General features: G+C 38.9%; 1 protein-coding gene across 1 annotated transcript in view; it reads left to right on the forward strand.

Moving 5' to 3' along the window:
* The first annotated feature begins 24,366 nt into the window (after positions 1-24,366).
* The window catches only part of LOC149161451 (uncharacterized), a 108,723-nt gene continuing 108,046 nt past the window's right edge, over positions 24,367-25,043 (forward strand). Inside the window, exon 1 of the mRNA XM_089436997.1 lies at positions 24,367-24,944. Coding sequence (XP_089293123.1) covers positions 24,483-24,944 — 462 coding nt within the window. The 5' untranslated portion in view covers positions 24,367-24,482. The remainder of the gene's footprint in view (positions 24,945-25,043) is intronic.

Raw genomic sequence — 25,043 nt, forward strand, 5'->3', positions numbered from 1 at the left:
AATTCTACATCTTCTAGCCTTCCAACTAAGAGTATACAATATTGATTTGCTATGTGTAGCTGAATTGGAGAGAACACCAACTTTGGCCTTCCCAAGGCTTCCCAGGTTTTCCTCAATAGGATAATTTGAGCCTAGGTCCAACATCGTATCCTTGATCTGAAAACCCACAATCTGGGCATTAATCCAGAACTTCGTTTCTGTTCTCTTCTTGTTCTTGCGCACCCTCATGGAGATTTTGTTTTGGGTAAGTTAGCAGCTACGAATCCTTCCTCGACCGCCACATCCTTAACAACAACTTTAAGACTTTCCCATAACTGTGTGAGCATCTGATAGTCATTCACAATCTGCAAAAACAACCTAAACCATTTTGTTATGGGTTGAGAATTGGGTTGTGATAGGTTAAGGCTCCTAGCTTTTGAAAACCCTGGTTGTTCTCCTTGGAGCTCACTTCTTAGCATCAATTTGTTAAAAGTCTATGCAGCTTCTTTGCAGTACTACTTCTGTCATCAAAATCATATGAGCTCTTTGGTGAGGCCAATTTTATGATCCTTGGATGTTCAGCTGCTCCGAAGTTAGTTGTGGTCTTCTTCCCTCCTCAGGTGACTATGTTAATGTTTGAGAGGGGAGCTGTATTAGGCGCACTTGTTTCAACATTGATTAAAGTTGCTCCCCTTCAACGGTTTCACTCTTCCCATCTGGAAATAAGTTTTGGACAATTTTCCGTCGCATTTGTGTTGACCCTGACCTGACAACACCAAGTTCTTCTGGGTAGCAGGTAGTCTCTTATGGCATACCCCTCCTAATCATAGTTGTAGCAACAGATTAGAACTCTACCTCATGTTCTTCCCCTACTTGTTCCTCCACCTCCTCGTCCTCAAGGAGTCTCATTGAACTGATAAGCAGATTGATCCAATCGATCATCTAGGGTGTCTAACGCTCTACACTGATCAATATGGTGAGTTGGTGAGTCACATAATTCACCAAAAGTGTTGTTTGGAACATTGGAATATTTCTGCATAATTGGACAAAATCAAGGTAGATGTCCATACGTTATGTATATTTCACAGTACTTCATTGGTGTTGCACTTTGTTGGTTCATAAATGCATGGAACTGAGTGCGCCCTGTGTATAGACCTTGCGTACCAATCTGTGCAACTCCAACAACGAGTAAAGGTGTGGACGACCTACCGGTACGGAGTGAGTGCTCGAGCCTCGCAACCTTGGGCACTTCGTGGTGTGGTGCCCATTGATATAACAATTTGTACACCATAAATGTGGTCGCGCAGGTCGTGTCGATTGCAGGTCCCTTAACTTCTCTCTAAGATCTAGAATCTAGCGTTGTAGTCCTGGGATAGAGGGGTCGTGCAAGGCTTCCCCCCACCCCCCTCTAGTCCTCATCTGGGTATCGAACCATAGCCTCAATTTGAGTTGCTTGCTCCAGGGTATCAATATTTTGTTGAGTCAACGACGTGCGAGTAAATGGTAACAACACTTTAATGAACCAATCTCGTTGATGATTGAGGTTAATCAGGCAGATCAACTTACCAGTTACATCTTTAAACCTTTGCATTAGCTCCCAGGTGGTTTCTCCTTCCCGCTACTTGATTTCCCATAACTCAAACAACCCCTGTTGGTTGGTTTGGGGAAGCTTAAACTCCATAACAAACTCGTGTCTGACTTCATCTACTGCTGGATTCCATTGTAATGCAGACCATTTGATGGACCATCTCAATGTTATCTCTCCAATGGTGGTTTGAAATTCAATCATCTTTGTAGCATCTGGAGTTTGGCGAGCCCTCCAGATAACTTCACATAGGTACCAATGTTTCTCTATGTCCTCATTTCCCCTACTAGAGAACTCAAGATATTGGGTAAAGGATCCCGCCATGTTTGATTGACCTTGTGGGATGAGTATAAATCCTTGAGAATTGGGTTGTGATGATCCTTGGAGACCTGTACTATTGTTACTATTTCTACTTCTAATGGTACTAACCTTGTAGGTAGCGTGCACACTATGAACCTTTATGACTTTGATCAGCTTAGATAAACATTGATCAGGGTTGTGATGAAGTACAAGGGGAAGGTTAGGGAGGTACTATTTGAGCTGTTGAGCAGGGAATCGCTACTCATGTGGGACACATAATTCTCGGAAAACAACCTTATCATGCTGAAGTGCATGTCATCATTCGGGCCTTCCTTGGGACCTATGAATCCCATTCCATCTAACATTCCCATCTTCGTTAACGGGGTGGAATCTATACTACTTCTCTGACCCTCTATCACTATGTCTCTCTCAACCTCTCTTGATAGACGAGCTTCCACACTAGCGTTATCCCCACCACTCTGCAACTTCTGTTGACTTCTTTCTCTTTCTTGTTCCTCTTGACTACCTAACACCGCTTTTGCTTGGTGTAGCTCTCTCCACCTTCTATAGATCTCCTATAGAGATCTATCTCACCATTCTTCAGTTATATGAACTCTCCTTTGTGCCCTCAAATCTTTGGCCTTTCAGAAGTCATTCATGTCCATTTCCTCAATATTTTCATAGCTCCTAGTTAGGTAGCATCCCTCCCCTTAGGTCCTTCCCCTAGTACCAGGGCTTTAAGTTTCCATGGGTGGGTTCTGGAATACCAACAAGTTCTCTTCTACCATCAAAACCTTAACCCATAGTGGAATTTCCTTCAGTAGTCTTCCCCGCAACCCTAACTTGAGCACGACCTCGGCCTAGGGAAGGATTGATGACCCTCCACAAAAAAACTCAATAATATATCCCTCTCATGTGGTTTGCACCCATAAATCAATAGCTCGCATGAGATGTATGTCAAGCCAATGTAGTTCAACAATATCTACTTGAGTCCAGGTACGAAGGGATTGACTCTATCCGCTGGTCTTTTTCTTTTATTTGTAATCTCCGCAGCTCCTCTGGGAACTTGCACGAGAAGATCTCGTATTGATCGCTTGCAAGTTTCACGTACAAGATTTATTCCTTTAGCTACTTCTCACCTTGACAACGGAGTTAAGCTTGTTGAGAAGCAAACCGATCTACTTGTTCATGCCACCAATCTTGCAGCTCTTAAAGATTATTGGCACCATATTCTAGACCCCTTTTGAAATTTTTAGTTCCTGCCAATGAAACCATTTGTTGGAGAAAAAATGATGGATGGGTTGAGACCCTCAGTTCAGAAACAAGGGCCAACAAAAACTCCATCATAGTTTAGCGTAACACCGACATTTTCACTCTATTAAGGAAGAATAAGGTATCTCACCTGAGGCGTGTCGTAACCTTACTTAGTTAAGGGGGTTGGAATTCAGTATCGAGAGAAATCGCATGGAGACTATAACACCCATTAAACCCAAGGCTAGAACATCAAAGGTGAAATCATGACAACTCAAGCATTCGAGAAGAAAATATACTCTACATATGTAGTCATAATAAAAATCTTAAAAGGCCACATCCAATCACACATGAAGATTCTTATATAACCTTGTAACTCCTTCTTCCATTAAATTCAATAAAATTACAACAATACATCAGGATTGAAGGCCTTCTTGACAGAACATAAACTAACATAACAAGATATTACATGAGCATGATAAGAGATAGTTCAGTAGGCTCCACAACAACATTTCGATGCAGTCCTTTTTTCTCCCCTCTGGCTTTGCCTTTTCCCTCTTTTGGCTGCCTCTGTTGCCCAACTATGTCTGGTTCCTTGGCTATCTGCATTCCTTTCAACTTGGCTACTACTGCTTGAGTCTTGGTTTCCCTGGTTGGTCCTCTACAACTGCTAGTCTTTGGCAGGTCTCTTCCCCTTCTTTGCATGTCCCCTCCATGACTTCCTAATGGTCACCTCTGGTCAAAATGTGGTCAATATTCAAACACATGTCACAACTTAGCTTTCAAAACGAATGACCCAACACTTTGGCATACATTAGATTTGGAGGAAGAAGGAAAAAGAAAGCATGAGAGAGCAAAGGAACAAGTGGATCATCGACTATAGTTGAATTTCTTTATAGGTATCAAGTTGCATGTATGGTTTCCTTTCTAGTTTTGGCATGCATGGTATATGTATGTCATTATTTGGTTATGATCTGTCATTGACATGGAGGATTGTCTGGATTAACAATGGGTTGCCTAGCCTTACCATTTCTTGGATCGCCATGTTGTTGTGGGTTTTTCCCCCTGTTGTTTATGATTGGTGCTCTGGTTCCTTATGGTTGTGGGTTGAGTCATTAGATCATGGAGCCGTTCATTGGAACAAATGCTTTGGAGCCCTGAGACAACTTGGGTTGAGTTACTACTCATGGAGCCTTGGTTGGACAAACGCTCTGGAGCCCTTGGTGGGTTGAGTTACTAGTTGTAGACCCTTGGTTGGACAAATGCTTTGGAGCCCTAGAACGTTGTGGGTTGAGTTATTAGTTTCTAGGGCCATGGTTGGGACAAATGCTCTTGAGCCCTAGATAACCTAGGCATAGACCAATTTTGTGGTGGTTAGTGATGTTCGACTGTGAGGTAGAATAACTGGTTGAGGTGAGGTTGTTTTTCCTTTGGAAGCCCTAGTTTGGTTTTTGTTGGTTTATTCCATGAGATCCCACATTCATGCTTGGAATATGGCACGAGCGTGATTGGCTGAAAGAGATATTTGGTTCATCCCAATCTATGGTCAAGTGGTAAGTGGAAGTCCCTAATATGGTTGGATTTGCATATGCTAATAAGAGCTCCTTTCCTCTTGCATTTCATAAGCATTTATACTTGTTAGTACGTGGCTTTGATGTATGTTCTATCATTGTTATTGTTTTGGTTATATGCTGGTTATAAGCATGGTTTCATGACATATTCTAGTTATGGCTCTTAACATGTTTTGATTGGTAAACGAATGGTTATTGAATGCATGACTTAATAGATGCTCTTGCAGCTATTGTGAGAGGGCATTAAACCTTCTCAACGATTCTCAGATAAGTATCAGACCCTTATGTTCAGATATGCATTCATGACCTATAGATTACATTTCCTCAAAGTGCTTGACAAAATGTTTGTCATGGTTAGGCCTGGTTAGGTCAAGTCCTTGTCTAAGGTTTGTGTTAATGGCTTTGTTCTAGTGTCATTTGTCATTTTTGAAAGTCTCATTAAGTTTTGGGCATTCATTGAGATTTGTGTTAATGGATCTGTTCTAGTGTCATTTGTCATTTCTAAAAGTCTCATTAAGTTTTGGGCATTCATTGAGATTTGTGTTAATGGCTTTGTTCTAGTGTCATTTGTCATTTCTAAAAGTCTCATTAAGTTTTGGGCATTCATTGAGATTCAAGCCCTAAAAAGGTGGCTCGGATTTAGAGGTCGCAGGCTCAGAACTGGGTAATCTAGACTGTAGTCGCTAGGAAGTAGGGTCATCAGAGCGACTAGAAGGTTACAATAGCCAGATTTCCTTGTTATCATAGTGACTCGAAGGTTATAGTCACTGGATTGCCTTGTCATCATAGTGACTGGGGCTCTAGATCGCTGAAAAAGAAAGTTAACTCAAGGTTTGGGCACCTCGAGTGGTTGTTTAGCTCCTCGGGGTCTTGTATCACTTAAGGGAAGTCAATAATTTTATAGTTGTCGATTCCACTTCCTTAAGTGTACTTGTGGAGTTGAGTCATGTCATAGTAGCTCCTCCTCTCATGTTTACCCTGGCAGGTTAGTGAAACTGGGTAGAGAAGGGAGGGGTGGTTATAAGGAGGATTAATCTAATTTGTTGTGCTTGTTATGACGGGTTTCAAATGTAATTGTTTTTTTATAAATTTTGTCGAATTTACACAACTCGACAGATAATAGTATCGGTAGGATGAGTATTTTTTGCTGATATCTGTGATTGGGTTCTTAGAAGAAAACTATCATTCCAGATGCTTTTGGAAAAATTGTTCATGTAACTCTCTCAAGTATTTCCTTGACGAGGCAAGGATTTAATGAAATCTAGTACTCTTAAGCAAAGTCTTTTGGTAGAAATCACATAAGATAAATTTTTGGCCGACGCGTTTCGAACCAACAAGTGTGGTTCAGCATCAGGACGAGATGAAGAGGCAGACCATGGAAAAGGTTTAAATAGAGAGCAATGTAGAGACATAATTTCGTGTAACGACTATATTTGAACAATAATATTTAAATTAATTGACTAATATATTAAAAACAAATATTATTAAGTAACGACTATATTAAATGGCTAGTTTTTGAAAAAAATAAATAAATAATGATATTAGTTTATTAAATATATTAATAGGTAACAACTATATTAAACGGCTAGTTTTTGAAAAATAATATTTAAATAATGATATTAGTTTATTAATTTATTAAAAAATATTAATAAGTAACGGCTATATTAAACGACTATATTAAATCTAGTACTTTTTTTGTTAAAAAAAAATTAATGTTCATGAAATATTACGTGAAAATATTTAAAGAAGAAATAATATGAGGAGGAAGTGCGATGTACCATCGTCAAGCGTCACCTTTTAGGGAGAACATGAACAACTGCATTTGAATGTCTTTCACATAAACTACGATGTTGTGTATACATTCATGGAAATCAGTCAAATGTCGAGCATGGTCGTCATCATCATCTTCACAAAATCAAGGGAGATAGTTGCCCAATACTATAGGTTTTAACCTTGTACAAAAATTACTTGCAAACAAATTCTTAAAACATAAAAATATACAATGGTGAGAACATAAAACAAATATACAACAATATTTTCCCCTGGACCCCAAAACCAAGAATACCAGATTGATTTTTCATTATATTCCTTTCAATGTTATAATACATATATGTACATGCTGAAGCATTCATAAGCCCCAATCCACTAACCCTCGATTAGAACATAACTGGGTTCCCTTGATCTAATCTATAAAATATCATGGTTAAAAAATTGTCATACCCAAAACCATGGGTAGGTATGCCCACCATCTTTGGCTCCGCACCCCATTCATGGTCTGCCCAACTATTATTGGGTCTGCATAAAATAAATAAAAAAATCTAGGGCACTGCCTTGGACCCTATGATGTGTGGAAAGAATATAACACACACCCAACATTCTCCCACTTGTTGTTTTCTTTACACATAGGGGATCGCAGGGGAACTTAGTCATTGGTCTATGGTTGCAATGCCCATTGTTTTTCTACACCAAGAAAACTTCTCAGTGCTCACATAATTTTTCAATGCATCTGCAACTTTCTTCAAAGTGTCCACCTTTACTAGCAACACCTTTTTGTCTTCAATCATATCCCTCACAAAATGATACTGAACATCAATGTGCTTTGTCTTTGAACGATAAGCAAGGTTCTTTGTCAAGAAAATTGCACTTTGGTTGTCGAAGTCTATCCTATAGCTCACTGTACCAACCCCATACTTGAACACAATCTCTGAAAACAAACTACTTCCTTGCTTGCATGAGTGGCTGCCACGTATTCAACCTCTGTAGTTGAAAGTGCCACTACAGACTATCTCTTGCTCATCCAATTGATTTCTCCTCCAAACAGGTTAAACACATCCCCACTTGTAGATCTTCTCCGATCTAGATCTCTAATATGCACCAACAAAGCCACGGATGTCCAAAACTTTGTCCAATCCTAGTCTTCCTTAGTAGCACAAACCATAATAACTACTGCCCTGCAAATACCTGAAAACCTGCTTCGTTGCTCTCCAATGCCCATTTCTTGGTTTTGACATAAACTTGCTCAATACTCCCACTACATGTGCAATGTTTGGTCTGGTACAGACCATTGCATACATCAAGCTACCAACTGTACTCGCATATGGAACATGGGTCACGTCCTCTTCCTTTTCTTGTGTCTTTGGACACTGTTCAATAGATAATTTTACACCTACATGAATAAGAACCTTAACCGGTCTACTATCTTTCATATTAAACCTCTGCAATATTGTCTCGACTTACTTTCTCTGGTTTAACCAGAGCTTCTTATTTTCTCGATCTTTTTTAATTTCCATGCCCAAACTATAGTTTGCAGCATGAAGATCCTTCTTGTCAAATTTGGAGGACAATTGGGTCTTCAAATCCTGGATAATTTCTTTGTCATTTCCAATCAACGACATATCATCCACATACAATACCAAGTAAAAAGCCCGGTCACCAATTAATTTAAAATACACACAATGATCCATTTTTCTCCTTATGAGGCCAAGTCCCTGTATATATGTATCAAATTTTTGATACCACATCCTTGGTGACTGCTTTAACCCATACAAAGACTTTTTCAATGTATAAACTAGTTCTTTCTCACCCTTCACTGCAAAGCCTTATGGTTGCTTCAAATAGATCTCTTCTTCTAGATTGCCATGAAGAAATATTGTCTTTACATCCATCTTTTCTGCCTCAAAATAAAAAGCAAAATCAACAAATAAGGGTAATATAATAGAAGATAATTTGGCAGTTTGGCAACAGGAGAAAAAATATCACCAAAATCAATTCCCAACACCTGGGAATAATCGTTTGCTACCAACCGAGCTTTGTATTTCTCCACCTTGCCGTCTACATTCATATTTTTCTTAAACACCCATTTGTTTCCAATGGGTTTCTTTACTGTCGGCAACTCCACCAGATCCCAAGACTCATTTTTGTCCAAAGATGCCATTTTATCAACCATGGCCTCTTTCCAGAGTTTTCCATCCTCTAAATTCACTACCTCCCTGATAATTCTTGGACCATCATCAATGATAGATAAAGCAAAATTTGAATAGAAAGCAAAAGAACTATACCTCTCTGGTTTCCTTCTCTCTCAAACTTATCTCCTCGATACTGGAGTTTGCGGCTCTCCCTCTTATGATTCTTCTTCTATTGTAGAGTATGATTCTTCCTCGTTCAACTCAAACTCTATATTGTCATGTTTATTTGGTAGGACTTCATGTTTAATAACATCTTTCACCTCTCTAAACACCACATCACGATTGTACACAACCTTCCTTGTTTATGGGTTCTAAAGATTATAACCTTTTAAACCATCCTTATACCCAATAAAGACACACCTTTCAGATTTATTATCCAACGTGGTTCTTTTCTCCTTTGGAACATGTAAATATGCATCACAACCAAATACCATTAGATGTGAAAGAGAAGATTTATTACTAGCCCATACCTCATATGGAGTCTTATCCTCCAATGTTGATGACGGTGATCAGTTAACCAGGTAACATGCAGTATCCACTGCCTTTGCCTAGAATTATTGTCCTAACCCAACACCACTAAGCATGCTTCTTGCCTTTTCCATCAATGTCATATTCATTATTTTTGCAACTCCATTTTGTTGAGGGGTGTATGGAGTAGTCTTCTATCGTGGTATACCATGCTTCTTACATAAATCTTCAAATTCCTTCTTGTAAAACTCTCCACCATTATATGTCCTCAACTAATCTTTTTCTTTGTCTGATTTTCCACTAGAGCCTTAAATTCTTTAAACCTTTCAAAGACTTCAGATTTATTCTTGAGGAAATATATGCACGTATTCCTCAAGAAGTCATATATAAATGATACATAGTACACATACTTCCCCAGTGATCGAACAGACATAGTTCTAATATCCCTTTCTTCCTCTTAGCACTAGAGGGGAAACTCACCTGATTCTGCTTCCCAGATACATAATATTCACAAAAATTGAAATCCAGAGATCAATTAGACATACCTTCTGCCATACCATTACCATGCAGTGTTTGATGGCCCTTCTCTCTAATGTATCCAAGTCTTTGATGCCATAGCATGGTCTTTTCTCCAGAGACCACTGGATTTTCAACTCCACTTTCAAGAACCACAAAACTGTTGCACCCATCAATAACAATGCTACCCATAAGCTTGTATAGAGTTCCAATTTGATATCCCACATCAATACCATTGCTCCCTAAACCATCTTGCAGGTATCTTTCTCGAATGTTATTTTTACACCTGCATCATCCATCTTGCTTATATAAATCATATTTTTGGCCAATGCAGGAATATGCAGAACATCATGAAGTGTTATAATCCTTCCACCTTGCAACTTCAACTTAACTTTTCTGCATCCCATGATTTTTGCCTTCCTGTCATCACATAGTAAGACATCACCACCATCATATTTCTCGTACTCACAAAACCACTCCCTGTGGGGAGTAAAGTGAAAGGATGCACATGAGTCAATCAACCATGCCTCACGATCTACATGTATACTTTAAGAATAATCCGAGTACACATCCCCACCTTCATTTAAGGTGGTTTTCACCTCTGCAAAAGGAGCATCATCAGATCCCTTTCCTTTTTCATAAACTTTAGATCTATAGTCCTTTTTGTAGTGCCCTTCCTTTCCTCATTTCCAGCATACCTTCACAGATTTTCCTAGAGATTTAGATCTCCCTCTAGATTTAGATCTCCCACTTGAGGACTTATTTTTGTTTCTATTATGTGACAATCATATCACAGATAAGGCATCTCCATTTTGGCTCTCCATATTTTTTCGTCTCATCTCCTCCACAAATAAGGATGAGACTATTTCATCAAACACCAAGGTAGTTGTATTACTACTTATAGCAGCAACTAAATTATCCCACAAATCTAGTAGAGAACATAATAGACTGATGCACTTATATTTGTCTGAAATTTTAATATCAACATATAACAACTAGCTTACCACAATATTAAAGATGTTCAAATGCTTTGTCACCTAGTCTCCATCATTCATTCTCAGGTTGTGCAACTTTTTATATATGAACAACTTGTTCACCGGAGACTTAGATTGATACAAAGTCCCTAACTTGTCCCACAAAGCCTTTGTCGTAGCTTCCCTCGATACATTCAACAATATTGAATCTATGAGACACAATCATATTGTGCTTTTTTCCTTCCGATCTAACTTCACCTAGTCTTCTGTGGACATTCCTGTTGATGGCATACCTGGATCTACAATGATCCACTGATCTCTATCCACCAACAGATCCTCCATCTTGAGCTTCCACAACTTAAAACTTTGTCCATTGAATTTCTCGATCTCTACCTTTCCACTATTCGTCATCTCCTTTTACCATAAGAATTGATCTCATATGTCTCCCACTGTAACAGGGTCTACCACATTCCGCACTTTAGCAGCATGATGTATGCAAAGGGTGTACTTTGGGGAAGTACACAAAATCCACTTTCCATGACTGCGGCAACAAAGCACATGTAGTCCTTGAAAGGATCCACTCTGATGTCTGTGGACCTTTCTCAATAGCCTCCACTACCAGGTACAAATATTTTGTCATTTTTATTTAAGACTTCTCACGAAAATGTTGGATCTTCTTCACGTGGAATAAAGATGGGACATTCTCCAATTTCGTAGAATTTAAGGCACTAGTTGAGAAAGAAAATGATAAGAAGGTGAAGGCTCTCATGAGCGATAATGGAGGTGAGTACGTGTTGAATGAATTTAATTTTTTGTGTGTGTAGGAGAAGGCATTCGACGAGAGTTTACAACACCACACAACCCACAACAAGATGGGGTTTCTGAGAGAAAGAACCATAACATTGTGGGAGCAACGAGGGCGATGTTGCATGACCAAGGTCTACCTCTACACTTGTGGGTCGAGGCATGCGATGCAAAAGTATATTTTCAAAACTAGAGTCCTCATCGGATTCTGGGCATGGTTACACCAAAGGAGGCATTCTCGGGGAGAAAGTTATATGTGTCACACTTCAGGATTTTTGGAGCCTCTATTTACTGCCATGTCTCCAAAGAATCAAGGAAGAAGCTAGAGTCATTAGCATAATTGGGGGTATTTATGGGTTACACATAATCTCCCCACAACTATCGTGTGTACTTGCCATCCCTCGGAATGATAGTTGTGCGAAGGGATGTAAAATTTTATGAGGAGAAAGTGATGCGGTGCTCTCTAGAGAGGGAGCTTCAGATCCTACCAGAAGAGGAGCTTGTAGCTCCAAAGGAGGAACCTCAAGAAGTTGTGGAGCAGCCACAAATTGAGGAGCGGAAAGTGGAGACAATCGCTCAAGCAGAACCATTGGCTCTAATGACTAATATTGTAGAGACTAAGCCATCCTCTTTCGAGGAAGCAATAGAGCAACATGTATGGGTTGATGCAATGGTGAAGGAATGCAAATGCATTGCAAAAGAACATTGTTTGGGAAGTGGTCCCAAGACTAATAGATAAATTAGTTGTGGGTTTGTGATGGATCTTCAAGGTAAAGCAGGCATCAAATGAAAGCATAGAGAAGTACAAGGCCATATTTTTGGCCAAAGAATACTCTCAAGTTAAAGGAATTGACTATGAGGAGACCTTTGCTCCAGTATCAAGGTACTCATCGATTAGATCAATTCTTGCTATGGTTGCACAAATGGGGTGGAAGATCCAGCAGATGGATGTAAAAACAACATTTCTCTATGGAGTTATTGAGGAGGAGGTGTACATTGAGCAACCAAAAGGCTTCGAGACTTTTGATCGAGAGTCTCATGTGTGCTGACTCAAGCAAGCATTGTACGGTCTTAAGCATGCACCTACTGCATGTGATGTAGGAGCATCCATATGTTCACATGTTGTGGCTAACAATAGATGAATTTCATTGACCTGAGTAGTCAAAGTCAGTTTTAATAGAGAGGGTTGGACCTCTCGAAGATTATCTTTACTTCATTATTGTAATAATTAGAATATTGTGTTATTTTTAGACTAAGAGATAAGTTGTTAGTATAGCTGTGTAATAGAGCTTGAGAATAGAGATTTAATTGTTAGATTGATTAAAATAGGGATCGAGTTGTTAATGCATTTAGGATAGGATTTTATTCATAAAAGAGAAAAGAATGTAATGATAGAGAGATTAGATGATTGAGAGATAGAGTGTGTAAGCGAGAGTTTGAGTGACAGAGATAGGGTTTGAGATTGAACAGAGGTCATACAAACTGTTGTAATCGAGCCTATTGAGTAATTGATTGAAGTGTGGTGTTGCGTGTTAATCCTGGTGTAGAAGTTCATTCATATCTATGTATCGGCGTTCTGGACTATAATCGGGTATTTTCCTTTGTTGAAACATTTTATTCATAAATCACAGTTGATTAAGTGTTAAAGGTTAATATTGTGGTTAAGTGTTAAACTTTCCTTAAGCACCTTATTAAAAGGTTTAATTTAAACACGTGGTTAGTATTTGATAAGCGGGAAATAATATATCGCGCGCTCAAGAAGTGGTAAGTGGTATTGTTACAAGTCTGTGCGATTAGCCTTAGAGGTCGACACATAGCACGTCAAAACTACTTTTCTTGCATGCTTCTGAAATGATAACGACCGTGCTAGAGTCCGCGCGAGATTGCGCGACGACCGTTAGATCAAGCGAGGTCAATCGACGGTGGTGATCGTTCAACCAGTTAGCGCGTGATACGACGCAATAACCATTGGATCTGAAGGAGAGAAACCGATAGTGCAGATTGAAGCGCTCGGTCAAAGGAAGAGTTAAAGTGGGATTGACGTTGATAGTAGAGCAAAGCAGGACCCTTAGGGGAAATTCCACGTAAAGAACATTTGTTTGCACGTAGTTGATTGGTTATAAAGTTAACCATTAGCCTATTTTAAGACTACCACCTCATTTCGTCAACCTCCTGCATCAGCATGGTACACCAATATCAATAGCTATCTCACCGGTTTGGGCTTCACCAAAAGTGAAGCGGATGCAAACCTCTATAATATTTTGGTAGAAGGTAAATTATTGATTATTGTCTTATATGTTGATGACTTAATTTTAACTAGTGATGAATAACTGATCAGATCTTGCAAGGAGGACCTTTCCAAAGAATTTGAAATGAAGGACATGGGTCTCATACACTACTTCCTCAGATTGGAAGTATAGTAAGGTGACAGGGAGTTGTTTGTATCTCAAGGAAAGTATGCAAATGAGATACTACATGGGTTCTGCATGGAGAGTTGCAAACCCATGGAGACACCTGTAGTGACCAAATGAATGAAGAAATATGCCACTTCAGGTGAGGAAGTGGATGCTACCATTTATCGGCATCTAGTGGGTGCACTGACATACCTTGTGAAAACACGACCAGATATATGGTTAGGCCAAACAATTAATTTTGGAGGGCAGCTAAGCATGTTCTACGATACCTCAGAGGCACTGCCCAGTTTAGACTATGGTACAAACAGGCAAAGGGAGTGATGTTGTGTGGATTCATAGATGCAGATTAGGCAGGGAGTCCATCAGGTCGAAAGAGTACATCACGTGGAATTTTCAGCGTTGGGTTCGCAACTATTTCATGGTACAACATGAAGCAAAGATATGTGGTGCTCAGCTCGACAGAAGCAGAATACATGGTTGCAAGTCAAGCAACACGTGAGGCGATTTGGATGAAAAATATACTTGTTGGATTGTTTGATCAGATGATGGATCCAACTATGATCTACTATGATAATCAGAGTTGCATCAAACACTCTCAGAATCTTGTTTTTCACGATAGATCCAAGCATATAGATATCTAGTATCACCATTGACGGTTGCGGTACATTCCGACAGAGGAACAAGATGTTGACATTTTGGCAAAGGACTCGTCAAGAGGGAAGTTTGAGTTCCACAGGTGCAGCATAGGGGTGGTAGATAATCCCTTTCTTAGTGAGAGGGAGTGTTGAAAAATGCAGAGAAAATTCTCAATTTGATTTTGCCTTTATTAAATTGAGAAAATTCAAATTTCCACATCAATAGACAACTTAAATGATGTTAGCTTATGTGACATGGCGTGTGTCACCCAATTTACTCAGTAAATTTGAGTTGGAGGAGCTAGAGTTCAGTTTTGCATGTGTGATTGCTAATTTGTAGCAATCAAGGTCAGTTATCTTAGGGTGATTTCAATTAAACTAGTTCCAACTTTTCGAGGAACTAGTGGAAGGTCAGTTAAGCAGTGGGACTTCAATGAAACTCGGTGATCATCTAGTTAATTGATCAATAAACCCAAAATAGCTAGTGCATGCAGAGAATTCAAGTTCCCTGGGCTTGACAGAGATTCCAAGGCAATGTATCATCAGTTGTAGACTAGTCTTTAGTGTATAGGCGTTGCATGCAGTTAGAGGACCAACCTAAAGGAATTGCACAATCAATTTGAGGAATTTCCTAAATAATTGGGGCCTAATTCCTCAAGGAACAACGCAAGGAAATAAGAGCTCAAGCAGAGGCAAATTTTGACTAAGCTTGAGTCAGAGCCTTTTAGTGAGCATAGAGATAGGTTATACACTTGCAAGTTGTGCTCAATTGAGCAAAGCATTTGTAATACATCTCTATTATTATGATTTAATGCAAGTAGGAATTGGGGTTTTTAATAGTTTTCTTTCCTCGGGAGAAATAGTTATTGCAAGTGTATGATTTCTTATTGTATGTCTAAAATTTTTGTTCTAGATTGTGATTTACTTTTCATAGAGCAGTTGAGTAGGCTTGTGTCTTGTGATCTTGATTAAAATTTCATGGGCAGTTGCAGATCTACATCATAATTTCTACACCTCTAGCCAATGATTTGTCCATAAATGCATCAACACATAGGGTCTTTTGTTGATTTATTCACAACTTCGTTTGTGAACAACTCTATACTGCCCACTCCCACTCCTCAAATCCTTTAGGACTTCTTCCCTTTATTGCCTTCCCACGCTGCTCCAATGAAGACAAACTTTGGCCCAAAGGGCTGCCACCTATCATTGCAAGATGTCCTTCTACAACAATGAACTTGGGGTGATCCAACTACTCACTTAGTTGTCCTTAGTCTTTCAAGGTGTCAACACTTGAGCTCTCCAAACTTACCCTCCTTACAACTATTAATGTCCTTCTTGCTAACTAATCTAAGGCTACTTTAAGAACCTACTTGTTTCCCTCCAAAAACCTTAAGATGCCCAACAACAATCTGTCCAACCTGGACCTTCTATCCATTAGCAATAAGACAACTTATACACATCAAACAACATACATTTTCCTTACTTATGGGATGGTGTATGCTACTATAGATGTTGATTCCTAGTTGCGACTTTTAACAGTCCCTGATAGCCCTCTCCTTATGCTCCAATAGTACTCCAATAGTTGTGACCTTGCCTCCACAATACTTCTGTACCTTTAGCCTTCCAAAACAAGGCTCTCGACCCTTTAGAAGCTGCCCAAAGAAGGCTCAACCTCCCTGTAAAACAACATATTCCCTGCGGTCCCAAACCAGAGATAAATATGCCACAAAACCACACCGAAAACCACCTAGATCTATATTTGTAGCCTCTACTTGCACTCTTGATCTACTCAGCCCTCAAATAGTAGTGAAAAAGTCACTAATCCAAGTACTTTTCCCCTTCGCTAGGGTCTCCTTAGATCTGCGACCACTTCAGATGTGTATCACATGAATTGTTTCTCTTTGGATGTGCTCTTCTAGCCTCAATGTCACCTTCTATTTATATGTCTTCCTTGGGCTTCAACAAACTGTCCTTGAGGGCACATTCTAAGCCTAGCTGACTTGTTCTTTGTGCCACAAGCCCACTTGAAACACATAAAAAAAATTATCTCATGATCCACATGGCCTATCTCGGTGCTACAAGTGGCTCCTTGCTCCTTTAAGGATGCCCTACAATCTCCAAGTGCTAAGTGTCTAAAACTCCTTGTGGTTTCACACTCGTAATCTTGGGTGCAAAGCCCACATGCTTGGGTTCTTAGCCCACAAGTCGATTTGTGGTGCCAATTCCTCCAAAATGTTGAACCATAAGGCTTGAAGTAACTCCCAAGCTACAAATCACAACATAGCCCACGAACCAGAGCCCTTAATAGCCAAAAGGAATCGACAAAGAATTATAGGAGGCATTGATAAATGGGCTTCGACCACCATGATGCTCATAGCTGGTGGGGAGTAGGCAAGATCCAAATTGGGAGGATTGAGCCAATGAAGGGTCCATTGAAGAGCCACAAGAGTTGAGCAACACAAAGGAGTGCCACAAAAGAACTTTGAATAACAGAAACCCATGAACTAGAGCCCATGACAACCCATGGGAGACAACGATGAATGGTAGGAGGCTTTGATGAATGACCTTTGTTCATTGTGATGCTCAAACCAACGATATGGAGTCGAGTCTTGAATTGTGAGTAAGGAACCATTAAAGCCTAGCAAGAAAAGTACTATTAGACTGAAGCTTGATCAAACCATCCCGCTGATCGAGAGGAAACATAATACTCTGAGTGAGAGCTGAAACATCAATGAGAAACTTGGGGTCCAACTGAGACCCCAAAACCACCATGCAAAAACGACAGTTTGTGGACTACCAATGGAGAGGAGGGTGGTTACACTGACCCTCTCGTTTTGAGAAATCCACTATAGATTGAGATATGGGCCAACCAAAGAATGCATGGAGGCTATCAAAATTGTAGGCATAATGGCCATTATCAGGCAGGATAAAGACACGAGGCATTGCTCACATCGATAACAAATTTACATAACTACCCACTAGGTTCAGAGACAAGATTGAAGAAGGATGCCAATGATCCATGACACGACCTCTAACCATAATTGAGGTAAGCCTCTTCACACAATAATTAGGCGACATGATGAACTAGGGAGCCGAGTGAGGGATGATGTACGATGACCATGGACAAGTTAATGCAAGCATCACTCGAGAATTAATCAAAATGTGCCAACCTATAGGAGAATATGAATGATGGGTCAAGTGGAAACCTGCTCCATGTGTCATCGTCATGGCATCAACGGGCATCGAGTTCAAGCACCCTCCATGAGGAAATAACAATAACATTATTTTTTGTTTGTCAAGTGGTCTGAATTCATCAGAGATTACATCAGGCTTGACCAATGGCTTGAGAAACCGTGACCCAGGGGCATCATTGGATTTTTGTCCATGAAGTTTCGAACTGGTGACCTTCACATCACAAAGTGACTTAACAGTATAGCCCATCATTGTCTCTTTTATACCTTGTGGGCAAAATAACAATAATATTTTAAAACAAAGTTATAATTAAATTAAATTCTATGATTTTATTTATTTATTTAAATTTTGGTAATGTAATATGTATAATGAGGTAATTGTTTACCAACCATTTAGTTTATATGGTTGCACTATCAATAAAGTTATAATTTAGTTGATTTTTATGATTATTTTATTTTATTTTAAGAACGTGAGATGTATCATGAAATAAGCGTTTTGATGCTTATCATGAATTGATGCTTATCAATGTACACTAGCCATTTAATTTATATGGTTGATCTAAATTCATAACCACGGAAATCCAACCACACATTACCATGAATATTCTTAACTTATAAATAGACTTTGTTACAATGGCTTAATAACACGACTTATTAATACCACATGCGCAAAAAACCATACCTTATGTCCATATGAGTTTTTGTTGTTGTTGTTCAATTAATCGATTTAATTAAAAGATCATAACTACTTTGAAAATAAATCTAACTTTTAATTTATGAATACTACTAAGAATATTCTAACATTTTTTGTGGAGGTTAAATCCCTATCATCTTTTTAATAATTGTTGATAATTGAATTAAAATTTTAGAAGCTTATTTCGAAATAAGCACTCCTTTTTGATTTCCTAAAAAGACACAATCCTTTTGACATAATTAAATATACGTGCTCTACCTACTATATCTATCTCATTTTAAACTCGAATTGAATCCACTACACATAAATCAAAACCCACTATGATGTACCTTCACAATTTAGATCATTTAAACTATCACTTAGTTGCAAAAGGGTAACTTCCATAACAAATGTGATCATTATTCTACTTAATTCGTACTCATTCCACTTTGTAGGTTTTGAATCCCTAACTCTCCAACTATGTTGGATGGACAAAAAAGGGGAACTCGGAAAAGCGAACAGTCTTCCTTGGCACCAAAGGTCCTTTCATGACTATGGCTATCTCTGCAACTCGTCTCCTTCAAATCTGTCATTCTTGTCTCTGACTTTCTACCTACCCTCTCATTGCTTTTGCTATTTCATTACTCTGAAGTGGTGCGAGTGATTGAGGTATATAAGATATGTACGTTGAAGTAGGTTGAAACTTTCTGAGGCAGGCCTTTGGTAATTCTGTTGACTATGTTCTGGTTGAATTTTGAAACTGTGCAATTAATCTTTGTGGTCTCGTGGACAATTTTTGAGTAGTCCACAGAAATTCTGAAGTCACTTTCCGAAGCAGATAGACCACCAGTTTGTAATATTATTAGGTTGATTAAATTAGAGTTAGGTTATTCTTCGTGGATGCAATCCAAAATAGCTCCAAAATATTGGAGCAGTCATAAGTAAAACAAAAATCCGTTGGGCAGTAGCAGCTGGACTTTTTGAGCAGACAACAAATATCCGTGGTCGAAAAGGATAGTGGAAGACAAACTTAGAGGACCCATTGGGAGGGAATAAAGCCCAACATTTTTCGGAGACATTTGATAAGTACATTGTATGAGAAATGCATTCAAACATGACAACAAGACAAGAAATTTCAGAACCTCTTGAAACAAATGATCTAGGATAAGTGAAAATTTCCTCATCAACCAAAGTTGGGAAGTGGGTTTAGGTCAATGCCAAATGAAGAATAACTTGTCTAAAGTGGGAGCAGAGAAGGAAAAAAGGGTCTCAAAGGGAAAGTACTCATATTGTTCGCAATAAGAAATATTCAAACAAGTCCCCTTTGCAAGCATGTGGCAACAACAGGTCCAGAGGACAATTCATTAATGATTTTGCCCTCTATAGTCCCACATCCACACCTCTCACCTGGTCATTTGATTTTTATGTGAAATAATTGTTAAGTGAAAAAAAGAGGTTGGATTTTTTAGAAGCTAAAGAGTAGGGAATAAATCATACAATTCATGTAACAACAGCTGAAAACAAGGATTTAACAGAAAGTAAAAAAGTTTTGAAGGAGCAAGTGGCATTGCTACAGGAAGATCTCCTGATAGGGAAGACATAATGGCAACGCATGAAGGCGGATGTGCAAAACATGAAGAAAGTTGTAGTTGAGAGCATAGAGGTAGTGAATGCGAAACCATCCTAGGATAAAGGGAAAGTGGTTGCCCAAATAGACAACCATGAAGAGATAGCAAGAGAATAAATGAAAGGAGGTCCCACAAAAGTTTCCAAAACTTGGGTGCAAGTTATTAGCAATTATGCTAATAGGGGAGGAGAAACAAACATTCGAGTTGGCAACATGCAAGATAGAGAAAGCAAGGAAAGGCAAGATACAACAACAAACATAATTATCAAAGGGGTGAAAGGCTATGGGAAAAATGAATGTACTCTTAACCTTGCAAGGGACTTCTTGAAAGACAAGCTGCTATGGCAAGGAAAAATATGCCAAGCATGGAGGGTAAGTGAGTTTAACGATGAGAGAGCTAGGCTCATAAAAGTCATCATGCCTAGCTTGTGTGATAAATATATCACTCTAAGCAAGAAGCAACCCTTGGGGGGTTCTTGCTTTTTTTTAGAAGAAGAATTAACTGTAGGACAACAAGAGGAAAGGAGTGGGGAAATGTCAAAGGTTCGGGCAACAAGAGACGATGGAAAGAGAACATGGATTTATAAAGGTAAAGTTGTGATAAAACGATTTGGACCTCCTTCCAAAAGAGGGCAGCAAGATGATAATAAAGAAGAGGCAATGAACTCTTTAGCAGGAAATCGGGAAGTAAGGTCAGTATGGGCAAGCAGGGACAAAAACTCAACTGTGAGTCTTGCATGTCAAAACAGATAGCAATCAAGTCACACCTAGGTTTCCTTAAGATTAGCATGTTGAAACTGTAGAGGTTGTCCATGGAGACGAGGAGTTGGGTTCAGGCCTATTGCGGAAGATAGAGACATAATTTGCCTCAGAGAAACACATGAGCATGAAGGGTGCAAGACACTTTTGTTTGAAGGGTACTAGAAGATGGCAGTGTGGAACAAGGCAACCAGGAATGGAAAAGGACACACGAAGTATTTGGCTAGAAAAAAGAAGGTCGTTTTATTTGGCTAGAAAAAAGAAGACTCAAATAAACAATTCTTTTGGTTTAAAATATAAGAAAATGGAAATCACATCAGAATTGCAACATGCTATTTTGCGACACAAATTTAAAAAATCTATAGAAGTAGAGGGCTTGACCACAAAGATCCCTTTGCACCCTTAAAAGCAGATATTGCAACATATTCTCAACTAGGTGAAGTCCTTATAGTGTGTGATTTCAATGCTAGGACTGCAAGTGAGCAAGCTAACATTCTTTGTTGTAAAGAAGACTATGACCCTATTTGGCTTCTAGAAGAGAGTAATCATCAATGTGAATGAATTTTAGAGGACAAGGGTTGCAATCTCTTTGGTGAACAATTGTTAACTCTATGTGGGGCTTTCGATTTAGTCATTTGTAATGGTTTGAATAGATGGAAAAAGTCCAGTAATTTCACTTGTAATACTTATAATGGAGCAAGTGTAGTAGATTATGTAATTTCCTTGCACAGTTTGTGTGAGAAAATGGAGGAAGTTTGGTTGGAGATTAATTTTGGGACTTAAAATTAGATCACAAGCCAATTTATTTAAGTTTCTCTTGGATCAGAAAGAAGCAGTTAGGGTAAAAAACTCAATGTGTTCAACAGAATCTCCCAAAGGGTAGAATTCTTTTGACTCTATAAAATTGTAATACCTTCAAAATAACGCTAGAGAGGCTCTTCGAGAAGGAGAAAATTGCATTTCATGACCTTCATAGTCACGAATTAACACATTTAATTTGAAGTGCACTTGCAGAGTGCAAAAGAGCAAACATTAAGAAGTCTGAAACAAATTGCTTCCCAATTAATGTTTGGTTTGATGAGGAATGCAAAAAGGCAAGGAGAATGTGGAAAGAGTCAAACAATGGTAACATAAAGCTCAAAGCTTACAAGCAGATATTAAGAAAGAAAAAGGTTGATTTCATGGTTTCGAGGAGAGAAGAACAAATCTTCCTTGGGTTAAATAACCCCAAATTATTTCAAAAGGAGCTTCAACTGAGAAAGTTGCAAACTGAAAACAATATTACAACTTCTAAATGGTTTGACTATGCAAGACAACTTTATGAGCAGGATCCCAAGGTTGACCCTCCTCCCTTGGGCAACATTGATACAAAACTCTTCACGATGCAAGAGGTAGAGATGGGTATCAAGAAGTTGGGTGCTGGAAAAGTAAAAGGCTTAGCTGAACTCCAAGCTAAGTATCTAAAGTGGGGCTTAAAAATGCTTACACCTCACGTTACAATTTTTTTCGATAACATCATACAACAAGGGTTCCCCGCGAATTGGACAACTAGTTTGGCAATACCTCCTTTCAAGAGTGGTGACGTCAATAATCCTTCCAATTATAAGACCATAATGATAAACCCCTCGTTTGCAAAGTTAGTTGGAAGCATGTTAGAAAATAAAATCAACAAGTGGGTAGAAGAAAGCGATAAACGTGCTAAAGGGAAAACAAGTTCTAGACCTAAACATTACACAGTTGATCATGGCATAACTTTAAGGCACATCGTTGAAAAAGTTTGGGAGAAAAAGGAAGAATCCTTTTGTTGCTTTGTTGATTTCAGAAAAGCCTTTGTTAGAGTTCCTAGGGATAAGTTTTGGCACAAAATGAAGGAAATTGGGGTTCCCAGGCATTTGAGAACAATGGTGCATATGTTGTATGAAGAGGTGAAAGTCAAAATTAGAACTTCAGTAGGCATTTTTGAAAGTTTTAGAAGCAATATCGGGGTCAAGCAAGGTTGCCCATTGTCTCCTACCTTTTTGGTTTATATATCGACAAGCTTGAAGAGTGGCTAAATTCGCAAGGGGGTGACGATATACATTTGGGCAAGTGTGTTATAAGGCTCCTTTTGTACGCAGATGACCTTATTTTGATTGCTAAATCTACTCTTGGTTTGAAAGAGCACTTACTTTTCCTTGAGCATTTTTGCAGAAGAGTGGGGATGCAAGTCAATATTAGCAAAACGAAAGTATTGGTTTTCTTTAACAAAGGAAATAAGTTCTTATTTGAAGGCAACATTATGGAAGAAGTTGTGGATTGTAAATACCTCATAATTGATTTCAACAGAAATCTAAATTGGGATGATTATGGAAAGAAAAGAACTTTGGGGGGTTGGAAAGCATTTTATGCTTTTCAAAATAGGTGTAGAGAGGCAAAGTCACGGGACTGGAAAACCACTCTAACTCTTTTTGGGCTTTTAGTGATTTCGGTGATTCTCTACCATTGTGAACTGTGCCAACAGTACATCCGACATGTAGTGGAAACAAATTGAGAAAATTCAGAAGCGTTTGACTACAAACAAATTCAAGATTAAGAGTGCAGTTCCTTGTTAAGTTAAACAGGGGGTGCTCCTATTGAAGCAATTGCTATGGTGCGAATCGTAAGATATTTAAAAAAAATGAGCAAATGGAAAATGGCAGATGGCCTAAGGTTGTGTTTAATGACATATTGTGCAAAAGAAAGAAGACTTAGATGTGGCATAATAAGAAATGATTTAGTAATGGGGTATTTGCTTGAGCATGTGTCCCACAAACAATAAAGAGATACAAGCCTTTGTTATGGATAAGTTCCACAAACGTACTTGGGAGAAGGAGAAAGAAGAAGTACTATCCTGAAGAGTTTAATCCCACTCATAATCATCAACAAAAAGTGTGCATAGGGGCCAATATTTATTGGAGAGCCAAAATTCTTATTGCTCAACTACCGACCAATTCTCATAAACTCCATTGTGAAACAGGGCACTGGAAAAGGCCAAAAGAAGTGCAGGAGGAAAGAGTATGTATTTTTTGCTCTTCTGAAAAAGTGGAAACATAAAAGAATTTCATTTTAGAATGCGAGGCCTTCAAAGACAACAGGGTAAGTTATGCAAATATTCTGGCAGCTAGCTCTTGGGATAATCTATTCAGCGAGCAGTTTGTCAAGAAGCTGAGAACGTTTATTGTGAGACTTCACAGGAAAATGGCTGAATACAAGAGCGAGATGGAGAAACAATTTGTCCCATAAGTTATCTAGCCTCATGGACGTTAAAATATTTTCTTTCCTTCTTTTTGTCATACAACTTTGTAAATGATCCATATCAACAATCTATTGAATGCAATTCCAATAGATACGTATAAGAAAAAATCCATATGTTAAGATATAAAAAAACATGTAATTTAACTAATAATTAATAAATAAAATGGTCCTTTTTCTAGACATTTTTGCACAAAATAAATTGGAGAGATTTTTCAGAATTTGTAATTTAAATAGTTCAATTTGCAAAGTGTAAATGCCTATGCATTCGTAAAAAGAGAAAGAAAGAAAAAAGAAAATAGAAAAAAAGTGTATTAAAAAAAAACAAAAAAAAAATATATAGTTTTGGTCCGTAGACAGAACATTCATTAAACAGCCCAATTCCATAGCGGAACACACAATAGGGTTAGACTGCGCCTAATAATAAGCGGCTAATAATAATAATGCCCCCTACTCGTTTTGGTGAGTAGACGGAACGTTTCCTTGCAACGCCCAAATCTATGGCGGAACACACAGCTTCATATCATGGACCCACCAACTCCTCCGAACCAGGCAGCCATGAGCACTTCACATTTCCCAACGGAAGGAACCACAGGCCCAATGGTGCTATTGCTCATACCCACTACAAAATACCAGCCGAAGATAACGATACAGGAAATGGGCCATGGATATCACCTTATGCCCAAGACAGCGAGAAAGTCCTAGGACTTCGTTTGGTCGATGCACTGGCTGGGGCTGTGGCTTCGTTGTTGAGAGCTTCACAGACAGTTCTTCGACTGGATTTCTGTAGGTCTGTTGCCCGGGAAAGCCCAAGTTTGTGGAGCAGACAAAGGAGAGAGCAGTTTTCTACCCGCCCCCCGTTACACGGGGATTCAAGAAACAGTGAACGGGAACCAGAAAAGCCAACTAGTAGATGGGTTCAAGGAATTGAGGGTGCTGGTGTTCGAATGAAACTCATGCAGGTATCCCATCTTGTGATTGTGTATTGTGTTGTCGAATACACTGTGACTGCAAATTTTCAATTATCCTTTTGCTGTTGTTGTATTTGGTTGTGCGCAATG

Source organism: Pinus tabuliformis, chromosome 5_2 (assembly GCF_031772625.1).
Source record: "Pinus tabuliformis cultivar Carrire ecotype Pingquan chromosome 5_2, CPIR1, whole genome shotgun sequence".
NCBI lineage: Eukaryota > Viridiplantae > Streptophyta > Pinopsida > Pinales > Pinaceae > Pinus > Pinus tabuliformis.